This window comes from Melitaea cinxia, chromosome 28, assembly GCF_905220565.1.
Source record: "Melitaea cinxia chromosome 28, ilMelCinx1.1, whole genome shotgun sequence".
In the NCBI taxonomy this organism is placed as follows: Eukaryota; Metazoa; Arthropoda; class Insecta; order Lepidoptera; family Nymphalidae; genus Melitaea; species Melitaea cinxia.
The window spans coordinates 578525-597227 of NC_059421.1; the positions used below are offsets into that span (position 1 = coordinate 578525).

General features: G+C 33.4%; 1 protein-coding gene across 1 annotated transcript in view; it reads right to left on the minus strand.

Moving 5' to 3' along the window:
- LOC123667378 overlaps positions 1 to 18703 on the minus strand; it is a 91612-nt gene that overhangs the window by 55694 nt on the left and 17215 nt on the right. The window contains exons 2-3 of the mRNA XM_045601289.1: positions 11266 to 11718; positions 5620 to 6546 (exon numbers count right to left, since the gene is read on the minus strand). Of these exons, the coding sequence (XP_045457245.1) occupies positions 5620 to 6546; positions 11266 to 11470 (1132 nt within the window). The 5' untranslated portion in view covers positions 11471 to 11718. The remainder of the gene's footprint in view (positions 1 to 5619; positions 6547 to 11265; positions 11719 to 18703) is intronic.

Consider the following 18703-nt stretch of genomic DNA (forward strand, 5'->3'; position numbering starts at 1 on the left):
TCGTAACGCTAAGCCATCCCAAATTAGCGCATCGGGAATCGAACCGCGAACAATGTCTCTGACTCAGCAGACACACACACAAGGACGCGCTATTAATACGCGCTTCCCGCCGAGGTGCGCACGCGCATATCAATTGTACTGGTGAAACCAACACTTCCTGTTTTTTTTCCTGATTTAACGGACATCTTTAAGGTTAGCTACGGTTCGTGATTGACGTTTTGAGATATGTAGTTGGATGCCCACTTAAAGAAAAAGTCATTATTCTCGTTACTTTAAAGGGTAGTCCTAATTTTAAATAATCACTCTGGTGTGGTGCGTGTTATCGTCAAAAGTCTTCGATTACATTCCCGCTCCGAGCAGATTTTTTTTATATTCGTATTTTGGCAAACATTCTCGTCTGAAATCTATAGGTTTCGTGGATATCATCGCCGTGCCTCGGAGAGCACGTTAAGCTGGCGGATCCGATTGTTATCATAGACACCTGACGGCGGTCGGTCGGTCGGTTACTCACGGTAGGGAATTCAACCGCCGACTCGCAGTGGAGCAACGTGATTAATTAACCTCTAATCCTTCTTATATATAGAAGACAACTTCACCCAGCAGTGAGACGCTACAGGCTGACACAGTTTGACTTGGTTCAAGAATAAGACTTTTGAATATGATCACTTAAGCAATTTACAAGAGAATCAATTGTATTCAATAGCATAAGTAGGTGTATGATATACATACAGACAGACAAAACAGACAATAATAAAACAATGAGCATGCGACCTCCATACTAATGACGATACGTATCAAGAAAAACCCGAACAGACGCGACTGCAAAATATTAAATACTAGCGACCCGCCCCGGCTTCGCACGGTTGCAAAAACTACCAGTATTCCTCTACTATATTATGCATATATTATACATATAAACCTCCCTCTTCAATCACTCTATCTATTTAAAAAAAACACATCAGAATCCGTTGCATAGTTTTAAAGATTTAAGCATACATAGGGACAGAGAAAGCGACTTTGTTTTATACTATGTAGTGACTAGCTCTGCCACGCGCTTTTACTCGCGTTAATTCGAATAAAAAGCGTATGAAATAAAAATATTTTTCAAACTATTACTGTGCAACTCGGGCGACTTACACAGGCGCGCCGCGTTAAGCGAGTCCTCAATTATGCTTCCAAATTTAATGCTGGAACAACCCACAGTGACCATAGTTTAGTTCAGACAGTGGTTACTTATTTATGATCAAAATTAAACAAGTGTTAAAACGCGCGAAATGCAATTTATCATACTGACTGACTGACTGACTGAAACAACCAACATAGATCATAGCATAGTCCAGGCAGTAGGAACTAATGTTATCGCATCACAAGGCCGGGGCTGTCGTCCTCATAATGCATTGGCGAGTGACCCATTATCAGGGCGCTATGCGCTGATAATGACTATGTACAGTGCAACATACAACTATTAATTTAAATAAACTACATAATTTAGATGATAAAGATGTATGGACTTAGTGACGCTATATTTCATGCAAGATATTAACCAAATTTGTATTAAAACACAGTTTATATATTTTTTTAAAAAGAATCATCATCATCATCATCATCATCATCATCATCATCATCATTCCAGCCTATTGCAGTCCACTGCTGGACATAGGCCTCCACAAGTCCGCGCCAAAAATGCGTGAACTCATGTGTGTTGCCCATAGTCACCACATTAATTAAAAAAGAATAACTTCGGAGCTTCTTCCGGTTTTTCTCTACAAAAAACTGCATTCCAAACCGGAGGTAGTTTCACTTTTAACAAAATTAAAAATTTAGATTTGTAGAATGACGATTCTAACGTGATTTTAAAGTCTATTTTTAATAAAGGCCATTTTGATTTTGAACTTCAATATTAAATAATATTATTAGTAAAGCCGTTCTTAACGCCATATTCTATAGTCCCTATTCGTAGCTTCTTTGTAGGATAAAGGTTATCCACAAGACCACACCCGGTGATACCGGCCCTTAGTGATGGCTTGGTGCAGTGATTGCAATTACTGTTGTCTCGTGTTCGATGCTCGTTCACAATAAATGTTTGTATAGGTTATATTTTTTCGTTGTTTTTAGGGTTTCCAGTGCAATGTGATGTGTGGAAATTTCTGTATGTGATGCGTTAATTTATGTATCTTAAAAAACTACAGTAAAAATCTGTGCTATGAACCAATAACGAATTTAATTATATAACATTAATAATTTATCTCCAATTTCGTGACAAAAGAACATTAGGATTGTGAATGAAGTGGATTATTATTGCAAAAACTGTTTTTAAATACTATAACAATAACATAAGTATATCTTTGTATCAATATTATTAAATAATTTGTTTGTATGTCATAAAATTATCCATCGATTTGAAATTCTATCCATCGATCGCTTTCAATAAGGTTAAGTAAATTTTGCAACAGTCCTAACAAAAATCCTTTCAAAAGTCAATCATATTGTAGTTACGCAAGAGACAAAAATAGACAAACTTTAGCAATACCGACACTTAATCAATTGAAAACAAATTCTGTAGAAACTCAAATTCGATATAAATAGAAAACAATAAATAAAAGTATAAACAAAACAAAAATAACAAAGTATAAAAGCGAATGTAAAACAAGTTTCCAAGATTCAACGAAAAATAACTAGTATGTTACTCATCCAGACTAAACCCCCTCCCGCCACCACACCACCAGTCTACATACAGACTGTCCCCTAGAAACAACTGTAAATAGGAATACACAAACAGAGACACGCCGGCCCATTGACCGGTCGAGGAATGTAACATGCTACAATATGTCCACCTCAGATAGTGGTAATAGATGGACAAGTCAAAAATAAACCTTATTATGCAACACACAAAGATTAACATAAAAACTAAAAGATTTATAAACAAATAAAATAGTGTATAGCGAAGGAATTAGTAATACTTTCCATAGTGTTGATAGAACTAGAAACTACTAAACTTAATTTTAGGTTTTAATTCGTTGAGTATAAGGGTGAAAGTTGCTTGTAGGGTGATGCTTGTTTGGTATGCGCCGGCAGGTCATGGGCGGAATAAGCTATGAATGATGAAACTGTTGCATCAATGAATAGTTAATGAATAATGGGAGTAGTTGTAACAATTTGCGATTCCGAACCTCTCGGATAGCGTCATGCGATTGTGATCTAAGTTTTACTGAGACCCGCTGGCTCTGATCTGAGTTGAATTTAATCTTTCAAATATAGTATTAATCTTATAAATATATTTATTTTTGTTATCGTAAGTAATTGTTGTATTATTTACGCTTCTGTAAAAATATCGCTTCAGGGCTATGGTATATAGGCTATGTATGGGACGTATTAGCTACCGCGGGTTTAATCCATGCAAATGACAAATACTTATTTGCATAAGTAATAAAAATCTGTCGTTCGAGATTATGTTTAATTCTGGTTCGAGATTTTGAACACAGAATTGACATCCCAATGTAAGCTCTTAAATATAAAACAACTTGCTGTGTACCCCGCGCGAGTTGCTTCGCCTTTTTTTATTTTATGGTCCTACCAACTCAGAAACCTTTGTGGGCTCATGCACAACACTATGCTGAAGATCATGACATGATTTTTATAAATATAGATGAGCGAAAAGCGTTTAATGCACATTCTTTGTTTCATGAGGTTTCATAATATTAACCAAATTTTCGATTGCTACTTAAAAAATTCTTTATCGGTTAGACGATGTTTCTCAAGCAACACATTTCGTGAATTCCAACACTCGATACAGATAAAATCATATGTAAATTATCACTTGAACACCTCATATCAATCACTGTGTCCTATTTATATAAATTGATAAATAGGTGAACAGACGAAAACAATGATTAACTAGAAACGAACAAATTAAGTAACTGAAAACTTTCAAAGCGATTTACAGCGAGATTGTTACGAGCGATGAACAATATTCGCTTAGTTCGGATCTTTATAGCCGTCACGTCGATTTTATCGATTGTAACACACAGATTTATTTATTTTCCATCGACCATATGTACGATTTCACGGTCAAAGAATTCAGATGTTTAATTGCTACAACCGTTTTAATGCCGAAACGAAATGTTATGGTCTCGTTAAAAATTCACGTTACGGCTTTCAGGGTTGCCATCAGAATTATACAAGAGTTTGGCTAGATGATAGGAAACTATAAAAGAGTTAGATCTACGGAGTTAGCTAAGAGTAAATGTAGCAATAGCAAAAGATTTACATCGTCAGTTTATGATGTATAAGATTAAAGCCAAACATAAATCTATCAATCTCGTTGACATTGTATTGAATATAACATGAGCGCAATGACATGTAAATTACATTTAGAAACTAATGCATAACTGAAACGAAATAAAGCGTCGATACATGAACTTAAAACTCTAGAACTAATTAGAGTGTGGGAAAGTAATATAAAATGATGAGACGAAAAAATTTTAACTTATAAAGCGATTAAAATTAAATGTACAGGATGCCGTATAAAAATAACACAGATCGATAAATTAGCGAGGCATGTGACTCGAAGAAATATCAAATCAAATAGAACGTCCGGCAAAAAACGTAGTTACCGTTAGATGTCAAAGCCGAACTACTCGGTGAATTAATTTAAGAATTTCGCTAAGCGATCCATCAACATCGTCGCATTGAAATGTTTAAATTTGGATCAAGAGCACTCTGTAAGCTATAGGATCTCTTAATTACGATGGTGATATTGTGTCAAAAATAATAAGTGATTTAGTTGCAGATTTTTTTCTTAAAGTTAATTGATACCGTACTTTCTCTCTATGATTCATTTGTAATTGAATATTCGTTGACAGTGTAGTGATTGTTCTTTGCAAAATAGTTTTAAATAGATTATGTACGTATAAGAAACATTTGCTACTTATTAACCTGTTTTACGACCTTAATCTAATAAATTACACTATCATAGGTATTAGGAATTTTATGCGTTTCTGTGATATAGTGAAGCGCATGAATATAATGTGTTACAGGGTTGCTAATCTAAACATTTTTGCAATGTCTTTGCAGTGACAGAATAATTGCTAATACTTTTTTGCATGTCATAATTTCGATTTAAATTCAATTTAAATTTAATCTTTCAAAGCTTTATTTAATAGCATTATTTTGTAATTATTTTAGAATAGTATGACTGCATACTTCAACTATCGTGACCAAGTAATATGAAATAGTCGTAAGAATGTCTTGAAAGCACACATGATAAATGTAACTTCCGATAATACAAATGTCCAAATAATAGCCTAAGCCCGGCTTTGACCCGGCAACCCTGAGCTGCAAGGCGAGCAGCCGACGGTTCTGAGGTCGCCGTTTGATAAATACGACGCCGTGACGGCTCGACGCGGAATCGAGTTCTCGTAAGCGGAACAGCGATTAATTCCTTTGAACTTACGTTTGTGCCACAAGTGAACGTAATTATGGAATCGATATAAGTTAGCGTTGAAAATCTTAAAGACCGAATCACGAGAATTGCTTTAATGATCTCACATCAGGGTTTTAAGGTTAAAATAAGTCTACTAATTGATTTAAACATTAAAATAGTTTAATGGTACAACTCACCTCTAGAACCGCTAAACAGCCAAGAATTCTGCTTGAAAGAGTCGGAGTTCTTCTTTTTCGCAATTGGACTTGGTTCCACGATACTGGCTTGGCGACTTCTGGTCGCTAGCGGCGTTTTCACACTCTTCTTTTTGCCCTTCTTTAGAGTACCACTGTGAGATTTCCTTAAAGTGTTAACTTTGACTGTCTGACTCTTTCCTCTCACTTTACTCTTACTTCTAGACGTCTGTCTACTTAACCTCCTCCTGTGCTCACCGATGACTTTAGGAGCCGGTATATCTTCATCAGAGTCAGTTTCAACGAGAGGCCTAGCTTGACACATTGCCGTGTGCCTTTTCTCTTCTTCTAAGAAAAACTTTGTGTGGTTTAACATCTCATCGGTATTCACAATACCGTCCACAACTTCGACAACTGCTTCGACGGCCTTCACCGACGTTGGCGTTTTCTTTCTTCTTAAGAAATTAAGAGCACTAACCGAGGAACCCTTACTGCTTTTACGCTTAGGAGCCTCTGTCGTACTAGTTTTTCTACTCTCATTACCTTTGTCACCCTTTTTACTATTTTTCCTTATCTGATCCAGTTTCATAGTAGAACCATGGATCGATTCTCTATCCTCTTCACTCCAAAGGCTTTCCCTCGATTTCTTCTTGTCCGAATTCTTCTCCGTCTCCTTCTTTGTGTGGTCGAACCACTCGTCACCAAGACTTTTGACGATTTCTATAGGATTCGATAGAGACATTGTTTTTCTGTGTCCTTTCTTAATTCTAGCTTGTTCGCCCTCTTCGTCCGTGACCGCTAGTTTGAGAGACTCCTTGCTCATTGTTGGTGTTTTACTGAGTCGAGGCAGTGCGTCATCGCTGGCCGAAATTGCGTCGCTGTGGCAGTCAGCCGACTCGTAGAGAGATTCGTCACTTTCATCTCGCCGCTCTACGGATTAATTTACATTATGTAACATCGTATCGAATTTAGCGTTAAGGTTTCCTTGCCATGTTATTAACTCATGCGTTGTCAATAAAGTAACAATAATAGATTAATCTATCGCAATAAAATTACAATAATTATCATTTCAATTACTGAGAAAATAATTTTATAAGAATATGTATGTTGACATTTAATAACCGTCGATAAGAAATAAAACAACATATGAGAAAAAAGGCATAAATGATGCGTTTGTAATTGAAGGTGAATAATATATAATCACAAGTAATTTACTACAAATGACTTATTTATACAATGGAATAGAAAAATTAGTTTTAATCATTCATCATAATCTTGAAGAACCGGATGCTCATACTTTAATATTTGTTTCTTTACCCAACTACAACGCAACCAACTTGGGTAATGTTTAAAACAATGCAAGCAAGTTTTAAATTAAAAAAAAAAAGCGAAATTGTCTTTCATAGATTATGACGTCATCGAAAATCAAACATGGCGACACAACGTTTAATTACAGTAGCTTATCTTTACTTTTCAGTCAATGTTTAATGTTTTTCTTTCAAATTCCAAAACCAATAGTTTGCACATCCCGTTGTTAAGTCTTTTAAAAGTATTAGACGATTTAATGCGTGGACTATTTCGTAGTTAATTACGTTTTGGAACGTGTTCGAGATAAACAGATGATCTGTGTGAAAATCTCCGTCTTATCCGCGATTCGCGTAAAATTCTCAGTCATTAACATACAGTGGGCGAGTACTATTCTAAAGACACTTTCTATACATACAAAATACTTAGAAACGGGAAAGTAATGATGTTGTAAATATTTAAATAGTCATTGTGTTAGCGTTTAGTGGTAAGGTGATAGTCATCAAAATTGTAAATTCAACTATTGAGTTATCGTAACATAAAATAAAATTTATTGAGAGTTGCAAGATTAATCGTGTATCGTGGTTTCACTTACACTTTTTTCATATTTATATTATATCACATATGTAAAGAATAATTGTGTTTGCAGGCAAACGAAGAAAAACCGACTTCAATTATATCGACAAGTAATACAACGTAGGTAGACGAAAAATAGTCAAGTAAATACGCATTATCAAAGAATAATCCGAAAGTTGTAATCAGATCTCGATGAAATTTAATTATGACCAACGGCTTTCGATTAAATTAAAAATCATCAAAATCGGTACACCCAGTAAAAAGTTATTCGGATTTTCGAGAGTTTGCCTCGATTTCTCTGGGATCCTATCATCAGATTCTGGTTTCCTTATCATGGTACCAAACTATATATATACGGTCGAATTGAGTAACCTCCTCCTTTTTTTGAAGTCTGTTAAAAATGAATCCCTATTTCTCTTGATCTTAATATTACTTGAAACGAATTCATCAATATCATTTAAATACTTATTTCATTTTTATTTCATATCATTATAATATTCTATATTTATAAACATACTTAAGAGGCAATCTTTGTTATTACATTTATATGATAATATAAACAAAACAAAAAAAAGGCAAGTTCTGCTAATTACATTCAGTACCTACTCGTAATTAAGCAAGCTTCATTATTAAACAAATATTAGAATAATTATTATCATCACAATTAAAATTAATTTCCATATAATATTACATCAACGTTAAAAAATTTTAATAGGTAAACGAGGGCAACTATTACTTAACAGCGGAAGGGCGTAGTACTAGTATAGGGCGTCGTAGGGATCAGCCCCGAGGGATCGTTCGAATCAGGTTAATGCCTTTTATATACATGATAATATCACGCGATAAGGGGACACGGAAGTTGTAATAAATTTGACTATTTTGAGGATGAAAAAATCCTAATGACAATAAGTCTAGTCAGAGTATGCTCGTAGTCTATGGACGTTTAAAAACGTGTTTTCCTACTAATATTATAAATGTTAATGTAACTTTGTTTGTTACGCTTTCACGCGAAAACTAATTTACCGATCATCATGAAACTTTGTACGCATATTCTTGGATTTATTAAAAGTAACATAGGATGCTTTTTATTTAAAAAAAAACTTATTGCGAGCGAAGCCGCCGGTAAAAGCTAGTATTAATATAATAGAGAAAGACTATTTTTGTTAATTAGAGGATTTAATCAAGATTCGCAGGACTGAGTATTTATTTAGGATAGATGAAAAAGTACCTATATTATAGCTGTGCTTGAGTGTCTAAGAAATACACGGATGTTATATTTACGTAAGTACATTTAAAAAAAACTTAAATCATGTACCATATAAATGTATGTATTAAGACATATAAAAAGATACGTAAAGACATACGTCGCTTGTATTATTATAATTCGAAAAATATTCCGGAATTAAGTACAAATAAAAAAAGAACACAAAAAACTCTTTAACGACAACACCAATTAATTTATAATGTAAAAAATAAGCGTCCGTATTTTATAATGTGTTATTTTTAAGATAAGTTAAATCAAGGCTATATAAACACTTAATTGTATTCTAACTGAAATCGACAAAATCGAAATAATGACAAAAAATACAAAATACAAATCAAGGCCACTTTTCGGTTCACACAAATAAATCTTAACTTCTAACATTTAGCTGCTTACATTTAATACTAATTCTTTTCAAAATTTTTAACAGTCAAAAATACCTCAAACGTCAAAATCAGGCAGAATATTTATTAATTACGGACAAAAATCTTTAAGAATAAATAAACCATAATAAATGAAACTTTGTAAATTAAACAAAATACAAGTTACAAAAACATCAGCTATGCGTTAAGCTAACAGGAGCCAGATAAGGCGGCGGCCGCACCGTTGCGCAAGTAGCCAGATTATCTCACCGATCCCTTAAGCTGGGATTATTCTAGTGTAAACACTGATAAAAGCCGTAATTTTACTTAACTTAGGGCACACTTTACTTAATAGAATTATTTTGTTACAGATTTCATTAACTTTTGAAATAAAAAAAAATATTTTCCCTATTACGCTGTTTCTATGTCTGAGCTACTCCGCTAATTTTATTTCTTTCAGCAAACCCACACTTAAATTGCCCATTTGACAACTCTAAACTATTGTTTCGTAAAACCAAATTATATAAATAATTGTGTTTGCTCGCAAACGAAAAAAAACCGACTTCAATTACATCGACAAGTAATACAACGTAGATCGACGAAAAAATAGTCAAGCAACTACGCGTTATCAAAGATTACTCAAAAAGTAGTTATCAGATCTCGATAAAATTTATATGTGACCACATGATAAATATCAGCTTTCGATTAAATTAAAAATTATCAAAATCGGTACACCCAGTAAAAAGTTATTACGGATTTTCGAGAGTTTCCGTCGATTTCTCTGGGATCCCATCATCAGACGCTGGTTTCCTTATCACGGTACCAAACTAGGGATATCCCCTTTCCAACAAAAAAAGAATTATCAAAATCGGTACATCCAGTAGAAAGTTATGCGGTATAATACAACGTAGGTCGACGAAAAAAGCGTCAAGTAAAAACGCATTATTAGATATAACTCGAAAAGTAGTTGTTAGATCTCAAATAAATTTAAATGGGACCAATTGGCACACACCACCTTTCGATTAAAACAAAATTTGTCGAAATCGGTCTACCTGGTCAAAAGTTCTGATGTAACATACATTAAAAAAAAAAAAAAAAAAAAAAAAAATACAGTCGAATTGAGAACCTCCTCCTTTTTTGGAAGTCGGTTAAAAAACTAGCTGACCCGGCAATCGTTGTCTTGCCGCTAAACGCTATTAAAAATAAGGGTTGATGGTAGAGGGTTGAAAATTTAGGGTTGTATGTATTTTTTAATGTTGTATCATAAAAAAATAGAAATTAAAATTTTTGTCTAAAATATAAAAAAAAAAATTTTTGGGGTGGACTACCCCTAACATTTAGGGGGATGAAAAATAGATGTTGGCCGATTCTCATAGATACCGGATAAGCACAAAAAAATTCATCAAAATCAGTCAAGCCGTTTCGGAGGAGTATGGCAACGAAAACTGTGACACGAGAATTTTATATATTAGATAAAAACTTTAGATTTTTAATGACACGTCAAACTTTTACTAAATTAAATTTGAATAATTATTTATGTACAAACAAATTTGCAACTGAATTGTCAAACATAACATAAGGATAAGCAAAACCGTCGTAGAAAAGGAAAATGATATCAAAACGGTGAGGTCGTAACAACTAAATATAGCACATAGTTATCAGATGCGTTGACCTCGACCGCGACGACCTAATGACACGCGGACATTAAAAAAAGTTATTTAAACGAGAACGATATGAAAATACGTTCATATATTATAAAGATATCACGTTTAATAATAATTACATTAAAATAGATAATTATGCTTAATTGTAATTTCTCTTATTAAAATTGCTACCTACAATTCGTTCAATTACAGCCATGTTGTATTTACGATGACGTCATAAAGCTATTTTGTTGTCTTAACAACACTTCAGTTAAATACTGAGTTATACGTACACAAATTGGTTGCTTTACAAATAGTAATCGAATGAAATAACGTACAAATATTTTTTTTTATCATAAATACTATAATATACTATTAAACCAGGCTACTACATGTCTACGAGTATATATTGCAATATTAACTTATATGTATCATTATGGCAAGGAGAACCTTAAGCACTATTAAAATAATATTTGCTTTTGCAGACACAAAACATACATACCGAGCGACACTTTCATGTCGAGAATATCAGAGTATCTCCGTCTCTCTTTATCACTATCCGCCGATGTTTCCCTCTCGCTCGACTCCCGAGTCGGCTTCAGGAGCACCGGTTTCTTTCTCCTCAGCTTATTGACGACACCATTGTCGACCTTGTCAACCTTGTCCGAGACCTTCGGGTCCCGTTTGAACCACATCCTACCCACCATGGATACTGTCACCGTTTACAAACTTTCAACAGCTGTCGACGCTGCTTGGAACTACAACTGAAGTTCCATTCCCAATCACTTAAGTAGTTGTTCACTTATTTTATCACTTTTTATTATTCACATAACACATAAAGTTTATATTTGAGTTCTTGGTATCAATCGAAGCTTCGTCATTAGTCATATCTTTCAAAGCACGAACAACATCACTTGTAACAATTTTGGCATCCGATCTTCTCCTGATTTTTGAGCTGAAAATTTTATATTTTAGTGTGATACTCTTGGCAGCGTTGTTTACAAATTCGAAATAATTTATTTTAGCGATTATGATATCTAAGTAATAAGTTACTAGAGTCATAATCGCATGGGCAGATATATCATGAGATATAGTACCCGCGCGGTGCACAAGTGCATATAGATAAACGAATCTATTTTAAAACACTCATTGTCGCCCTGTGAGTACTCGATCTAATTATAATTTACGCTTAATTTATATAGATATTTATCTTTAGAAATGACACACTAGCCTAAGATGTACATTGAGATACGCGTTTATTTCTATTAATTACAATTTACAACAAGGAAACATCTTGTTTTCAACATCAGCTAAGAAGCATCGTATTAATAATACATTATTAGGTGTTGCATTTAATATTCTAAGTAATTGTAGCAGTAGTTGAAAGAAAACCACTGAATGCCACGTTCAAAAGAAAAATTCTATTATCAAAATAATACAGAATCTTAAAGCTCTTAAAAAACAACAAAATCTTTAAGAAGATATTAAACTTTGCGTTATCACATCCAAACGCAAATACGATTTTTTGCTAAGAAATTTTACTAGGGTAAACACAGAGCAATACGTGAAGCTTTCTGCTGGTATAAAACATGATAATAAAACTAAAACACGATTGGTAAAATCATATCAATATTAGGACGAGCGCGGGCGTACGGAAGTCGTGTGAGGATGCGACCTCTGCTCTTCCGTCTCCAGCGCTGGACTGTCGCAAGACAGGAATCACTACTGGACTGTAATATTATTATAGTATTTAGTTTAGTAATCTGACATACTTAGTATATCTACGTACAAAAGTTACTTCATAATAGTCCATTAAAAATCGTAAGTAATGAATTTTATCTTCTCTCTTACGTTGGTTACGTGATTCACAAAATCATTGACCAAGGTCTACCACCTACAAACTGGACCGTACCTAACTAAATCTGTCATGTAAATAATGTTATTTCTCATGCAAATGACTATATGTATGGTTTTAAAAAAGAAGAAATAAAGACCTTGAACTTCAAACTATGCATTAAAGAGTGGGTTCTTGTTGGGACAAATAGACACTTAAAACGCAATTCTTCGATTTACGTTTGTCTGACTACACAACATTCAAAAATATTGTACTATTCAGTTTAATACTCTGTCAAACACGCAAATGGACATAAAGTAGGCAGACATTACAGCTTTTAAATACGTTTCATAATTATTTAATTTTCACACATCCAGTGAACATATAACTTGTTATTCCATGTTACAAAACACCTTATAACAAAACAATAGTTTTCATAACACAATCATACTAAATTAAACATTAAGCTAACAGCGGATATAAAAACCGAATAATAAGGAAAAGGTTTACTGCCATAAATGCAGGAAAATTTAAAATTAAATCTTACTACGCTCGAGAGCCACTCGACCGGGCAGACTTTATAAAAAGACCGGAAAAAAAAACACAAACTGTATTTACGAAGCGAGGGTTGCGTCCAGGGACGATGAAAAAATTATGAGGATGGGAGTGATTGCATTTCGTCGGCGATATGGCATTTTTCAATTTGCCTTAAGATAATGTGAATTTTAAAGGCAGCGACGAGAAACTTTTAAAATATATAATTTAAATTTTGCATTAAATTCTTCCAATGGTTAACGGAATAGCTAGACAAGATTTTTAACAATTTATTATTCGGATTATATTATTCTTAGGTATCGGTTCCAGTTTGGTCGAGAAATTGTAAGAAGTAATTACTGCAAAATGCTCTTGCGTTAGATCTTATTTATGATTGGAAAATTGACCACAGATTGATGTCGTATAGCATTTTAAACACACATGTTTTATATATGCCAATGCAATCAGTCAATTAGTTTTAGACCACTGTAAACAAGGTTAAGGACAGACGCAATATGACTTCAGGACATATCGATAAGTATTATACACCAATAATATTTATTATATGTTCTGACACATACATGATGCTTTATATTTTCCTCAAGCTGGCACGAGGTGAATTGCTAAATCAAAGCCACTTAAAATTTATAGTACTTGACCGGGTATGACCTTCTTTTATGAATCCACTTATGATATCCTCAAAATTAAGTAGAATTTTTATCTACACATATATTTTATCGCTGTTTTTATTCGCAAGTTTAATCAAATGTTATTAAGTTTACAATTGTTTAATTATATTATCAAACCGAGTTTAAAATTAAATAATTATAAAATAGTAGGACTTGTCCGTTGGTTGCAGTTTGTAGTGACCCTGCTTTCTGCTCCGGGGGTTATGGGTTCAATTCCCATCCCGAGTCTGGGTGTAATATATATATTTATGTGTGTGTATTTATATTGGAAAAAAAATATAGCTATACCAGTCGGCTGTTACCAATAAAACAAGCATTAAATTGCTTACTTTAGGAAAAGACGACCGTATGTGTTGTAATTTTTTTTAAATAGAATAGTTTAGACAAAAACTTTTCAAAAGTACCCTCAAAATGTTACTTGTTTTTTATTCAAATGAAGTTGAATAATTTTAAACAAACATAGTTGGAGCAAGTAGATAATTTTAATGAAGAAGTTATAAATTTAAATTAATTCATTGTAATAATTAACAAAGCTGATGTAATAATAGGAAGGTGTTGTTTACTGAGACACTAGGATTTAGTGTGCACTACATACTGTGACTAAGTCAAGGTCGCTGGATAAAACTGGTACATTAATTACATAAGTTTTAAATGTACCTAATGTGACATAGAAGCTAATATAGAAATATTGACTGTTGTTTTTGCTACGTTGATTATTTGTTTCTTGCAATTGTCATTTTTTTTTTCTTTAATGTTCGTTAAATGTGTAAAACCCACTTATATCGAAATAAAAAGTTTTAATTAATTAAAGATGTTATTGCACCCGAATTCACACGACCCAAATGAGAACGTAATTAATATCGTAATAATGATAAAACGTTTGACAATGTTTCCTGATGGGCGCGGATGTGCTTCCGTCGTTCACAGAACCGGAGCAGGGTATGTTACGTGGCCAGCTGACCCGGAGACGTCATTTACTATAGCTATTCTTTGGTAGAACTAAAACACAAAAACTCTACCGTTCTTAAATATATATATTACATTTTGACTAACCTAATTTCAATGTAATAACTTTAAAAACGTAAAAACCTAAATATTCTATCTTCCCTTTATATATTTCTTACTTCAATTAATATTTTCTGAAGCACATTCTCGTTTAGAACTATGCTTATATTAATATTAACAAGAAATAAACATTGAAATCTGTCAAACCGTTTTATATGTTTTAGCCGGACTAATGAACGGAGATTAATGTATAACTAAATAATTAATGTACACATATAAGTAGATATTATATGTAAAGATATACGGTCTTTACATTTTATAATATATATTCAGTTATATTAAACAAATATGTACATCCGACACAACAATCAAACTAGGTAATTTATCAATAACTTTCTAGATAAATGGTTATAAATTTGTTCTAATATATTTAAAGAGACGTTGTTGATTTAGTTAAAAACGATGGAGGTGACGTGGTCACTGTGTGACAAACCTCCTATTTTTTTTAAAGAATTAAAAAAAAAACTTACAATGTGTTGTTTAATTTTGTATAGGATTCTAAACAAGAATATTGCTGTAGAATAGAATGTAACACATTTTAACTAATTGATTACTTCACGATGGAAATAAACATAAATTTTATATGTCCATAAAATTAACATTAATGCTGACCTATTTCAGCGGATTCGCTTTTGCCTAATAGTTCAATAGTACTACCGAAGTCTAGCTTAATTTATTAGCAGTAAAATACTCAGCTGGATGAAGTCTACGTGCCTCGAGTTCATTGTTAGCGTTTAAAGCAACGTATCCAGTATCACTAACGCTTCATGTGTTTACACGAATTAAAATAATAATGAGAAAAAATTGATAAACTCAACAGCTATTTGGACTAATTTTAAAAGTTCTTTCACACAGATTATATTTAAGCGGGAGAGAACATCTAAATACGTTTATTGCCACGAAGGCGCAAGCGATAAATTAGTATTTTTTTAAATAGGTAAAACTAAATATTCATTTATTAATACTTATAATTTCCTAGCAAGTATCGCTGGCCAGATTGTCGCGCTGTTAGCACGGGATGATGTCACTCGCTTCGCGAATGATTTCATTACTTACTATCAAGTAACAAACTCATTGGAGATGTGACCTTTTGGATACACTTGAAAAAACAAACATGCACGTTAAAATCACAATTTTAAGAATGACCAAGCTAAAAACACCAACGCTTACAATAATTAAAGTTGGTCCTATTAAATCGGGAAAATACCTAAAATAATGATAACGTCTAGCTCGCATCTACTTTTTTTAAGCAAATCGATAAATTTTAAAACTTCTTCAAAACAATTATATTACCAAATCCGTAAACGAAATATCCACATAATTATCTTTCTTATAAATGTACCGACAGTTTCATGCTATTTTCATCACCGTTTAAATCATTAATGAATCCTAAAAAAGGTGTTACTGCGACGCCTTCACAAGAATTTGGTGTAAATTAAAAAAAAATAATTCTTGATAATTTCTCAGTGTTTAACAACCGGGAGGCCTTGTCGGGGATTTTACGTTTACATAACGTAACCATGCGTACATGTTTTAACAAGTATAACCTTAATGAAATGTCACCAAGACGTAACTTTTAATGGTAGACATTAGTGTTAACATTTTAATTAATTCAAAAATACTAAGAATATACCGAATATTTTGAATGGAATTTTATGGAATCAACAATGCTATTTTGAAATATTTCTTGGCAAATTTGCAAAAGAACTGACAATAATTCGACAGAAAATAAAACAATCACAAAAATATATAAATCAGAGTATTTTTGAACATTCCCTAACAAATTTTCACACATCGCTTCTGCCTATCGCAGTCCACTCTGCTGAACATAGGTCTCCACAAGTTCGCGCCAAAAACGCTGTGCAGGCGAGTACTGGCTTTGTCGCACCGAAGACGTTGTTGCCCGTCTTCGGCCTGTGTATTTCAAAGCCAGCAGTTGGATGATTATTCCGCCATCGGTTGGCTTCATAAGTTCCAAGGTGGTAGTGAACTGTGGTATCCCTTAGTTGCCTCTTACGAAACCCACGGGAAGAGGGGGGGGGGGGGATATTTTTTACTGCCGTAGGCACACAGCTTTTCAAACACAACAATCAAAAACCAAATCCACCCAAATCACAAGGGATAGTAACGCCACAGTCAACAAAACTACAAATCACGGACCAGGATCATTACGAGCCGTTTACAATTATCCGAAAATACCGTGTCACCCGACAGTCATTGACACAAATGAGACTGCGGATACGCATCCTGCCCCTGAAACGCCCCTAGCAGGAACATGAGATGATGAAATTTTAATTTGAAACGAAACGCACGGAAATAGTCCGGGATACAGTCGGGACTTTAAATCATCTTAATATAGACGTTGATGTGTTAGACGAGACAAGTCTGTTTGAACAGATTGAGTTTAGGAAGTTTATGTGTTTTGAATAGATCCGTTTCTCTTAAGAATCTTTTTGGTAATAAATAGCATTTAAATAAGTTATGATATATTAGCTACTACTGGCGGTTTCACCTACGTATCCGACTCAGTGGGAATATCGGAATGAAATATAGCCTACGTGTTATACTTTATCTCGTGATAATTACATATCAAGTTTCATTAGCATCCGTTTTGTACATTTTGTGTGAAAAAGTAAAAGATATAAAGATACATTTATCTATTCAAACAAACATTAAAAATGCGATTTGGACTAAAAATGTTGTAAAATGAATGGAAGAAGCACTTTTTTTTTTGAAAAAAAAATCGAAAAATTTGCCTCAAAAGTGCATCTAGAAATTATTCACTAGTGCGTCGTAGACTTATTTTAAGCTTAGTATTCTACCCAAAAGTATTATTTAGGTTATCAATAAATCACTAAATCGTGCAACTAGCACGTTTAGGTCTCAACACGGCGAGTAAGTCCATTTTAAGGTGATTCTGGCTTCTCTCCAGATCTAATGAAGTCATCTCAACTGTAAAATTATAGAGACGAAAGATATGTTGTGGTCTAGAAATAAAAAAATAAGGACAATTGAAAGAAAACATTTGCAAAAAATAATATTGGATCGATATTTAATTATATTAGAGCATTCAAAAAACAAGCAAATTTTTATTTGAAATCAACAAAATCTCTTAAGCTTGGAATTATAGAACCTACAAAAGTGACAGGAGGGCTGATTTAGTTTTCGTTCAGAGCTATAAAATTGCGATTCAATGGGGAAACTACGTTGGCAATCGTGCTACCATTCCACACGAATTTAATTTACCTGTACCGCAATGATAATTAATTATTTATAAATAATAATTATTAACTAATTACCCATTTTTGAATTTTAAATATTGAATATTAAGTATGTATGTTTAAATACACAGTTACCAGAGAAACATAAAAGTCATAGATAGCTTGAAAAATACAACGAAACCACAAAACAAATGTACTAATATATATACCAATTAAAGTAAGAGTTATAATTTTAACGAGAGCATTCGATACGGCGTCACCGTCGGCATGTACGTGACAATATGCAGATCCATGAGCTATTTCTGTGAATACTCCGGAGGGTACAAACTTAGCCCTACTTGGAACGTACACGCATACATCTGATCTTAATACTGCGATAACTATTTCAGATCCAAAGTAAGACTTCTATAATCAGATATTAGAGAGAGAATATTCGATTGTACTATATTATGCACTACTTAACAAAGGAACTGACGCGAATAACTACGATATAATGTTTACGAGCAAAGGCAGTCTCATCTCACTAAATAAGCATAAGTGGCTTGCTCCAGACAAGCTGAGGTTAGAAGGAATATGTAACGAAAAGTAGCAATATGT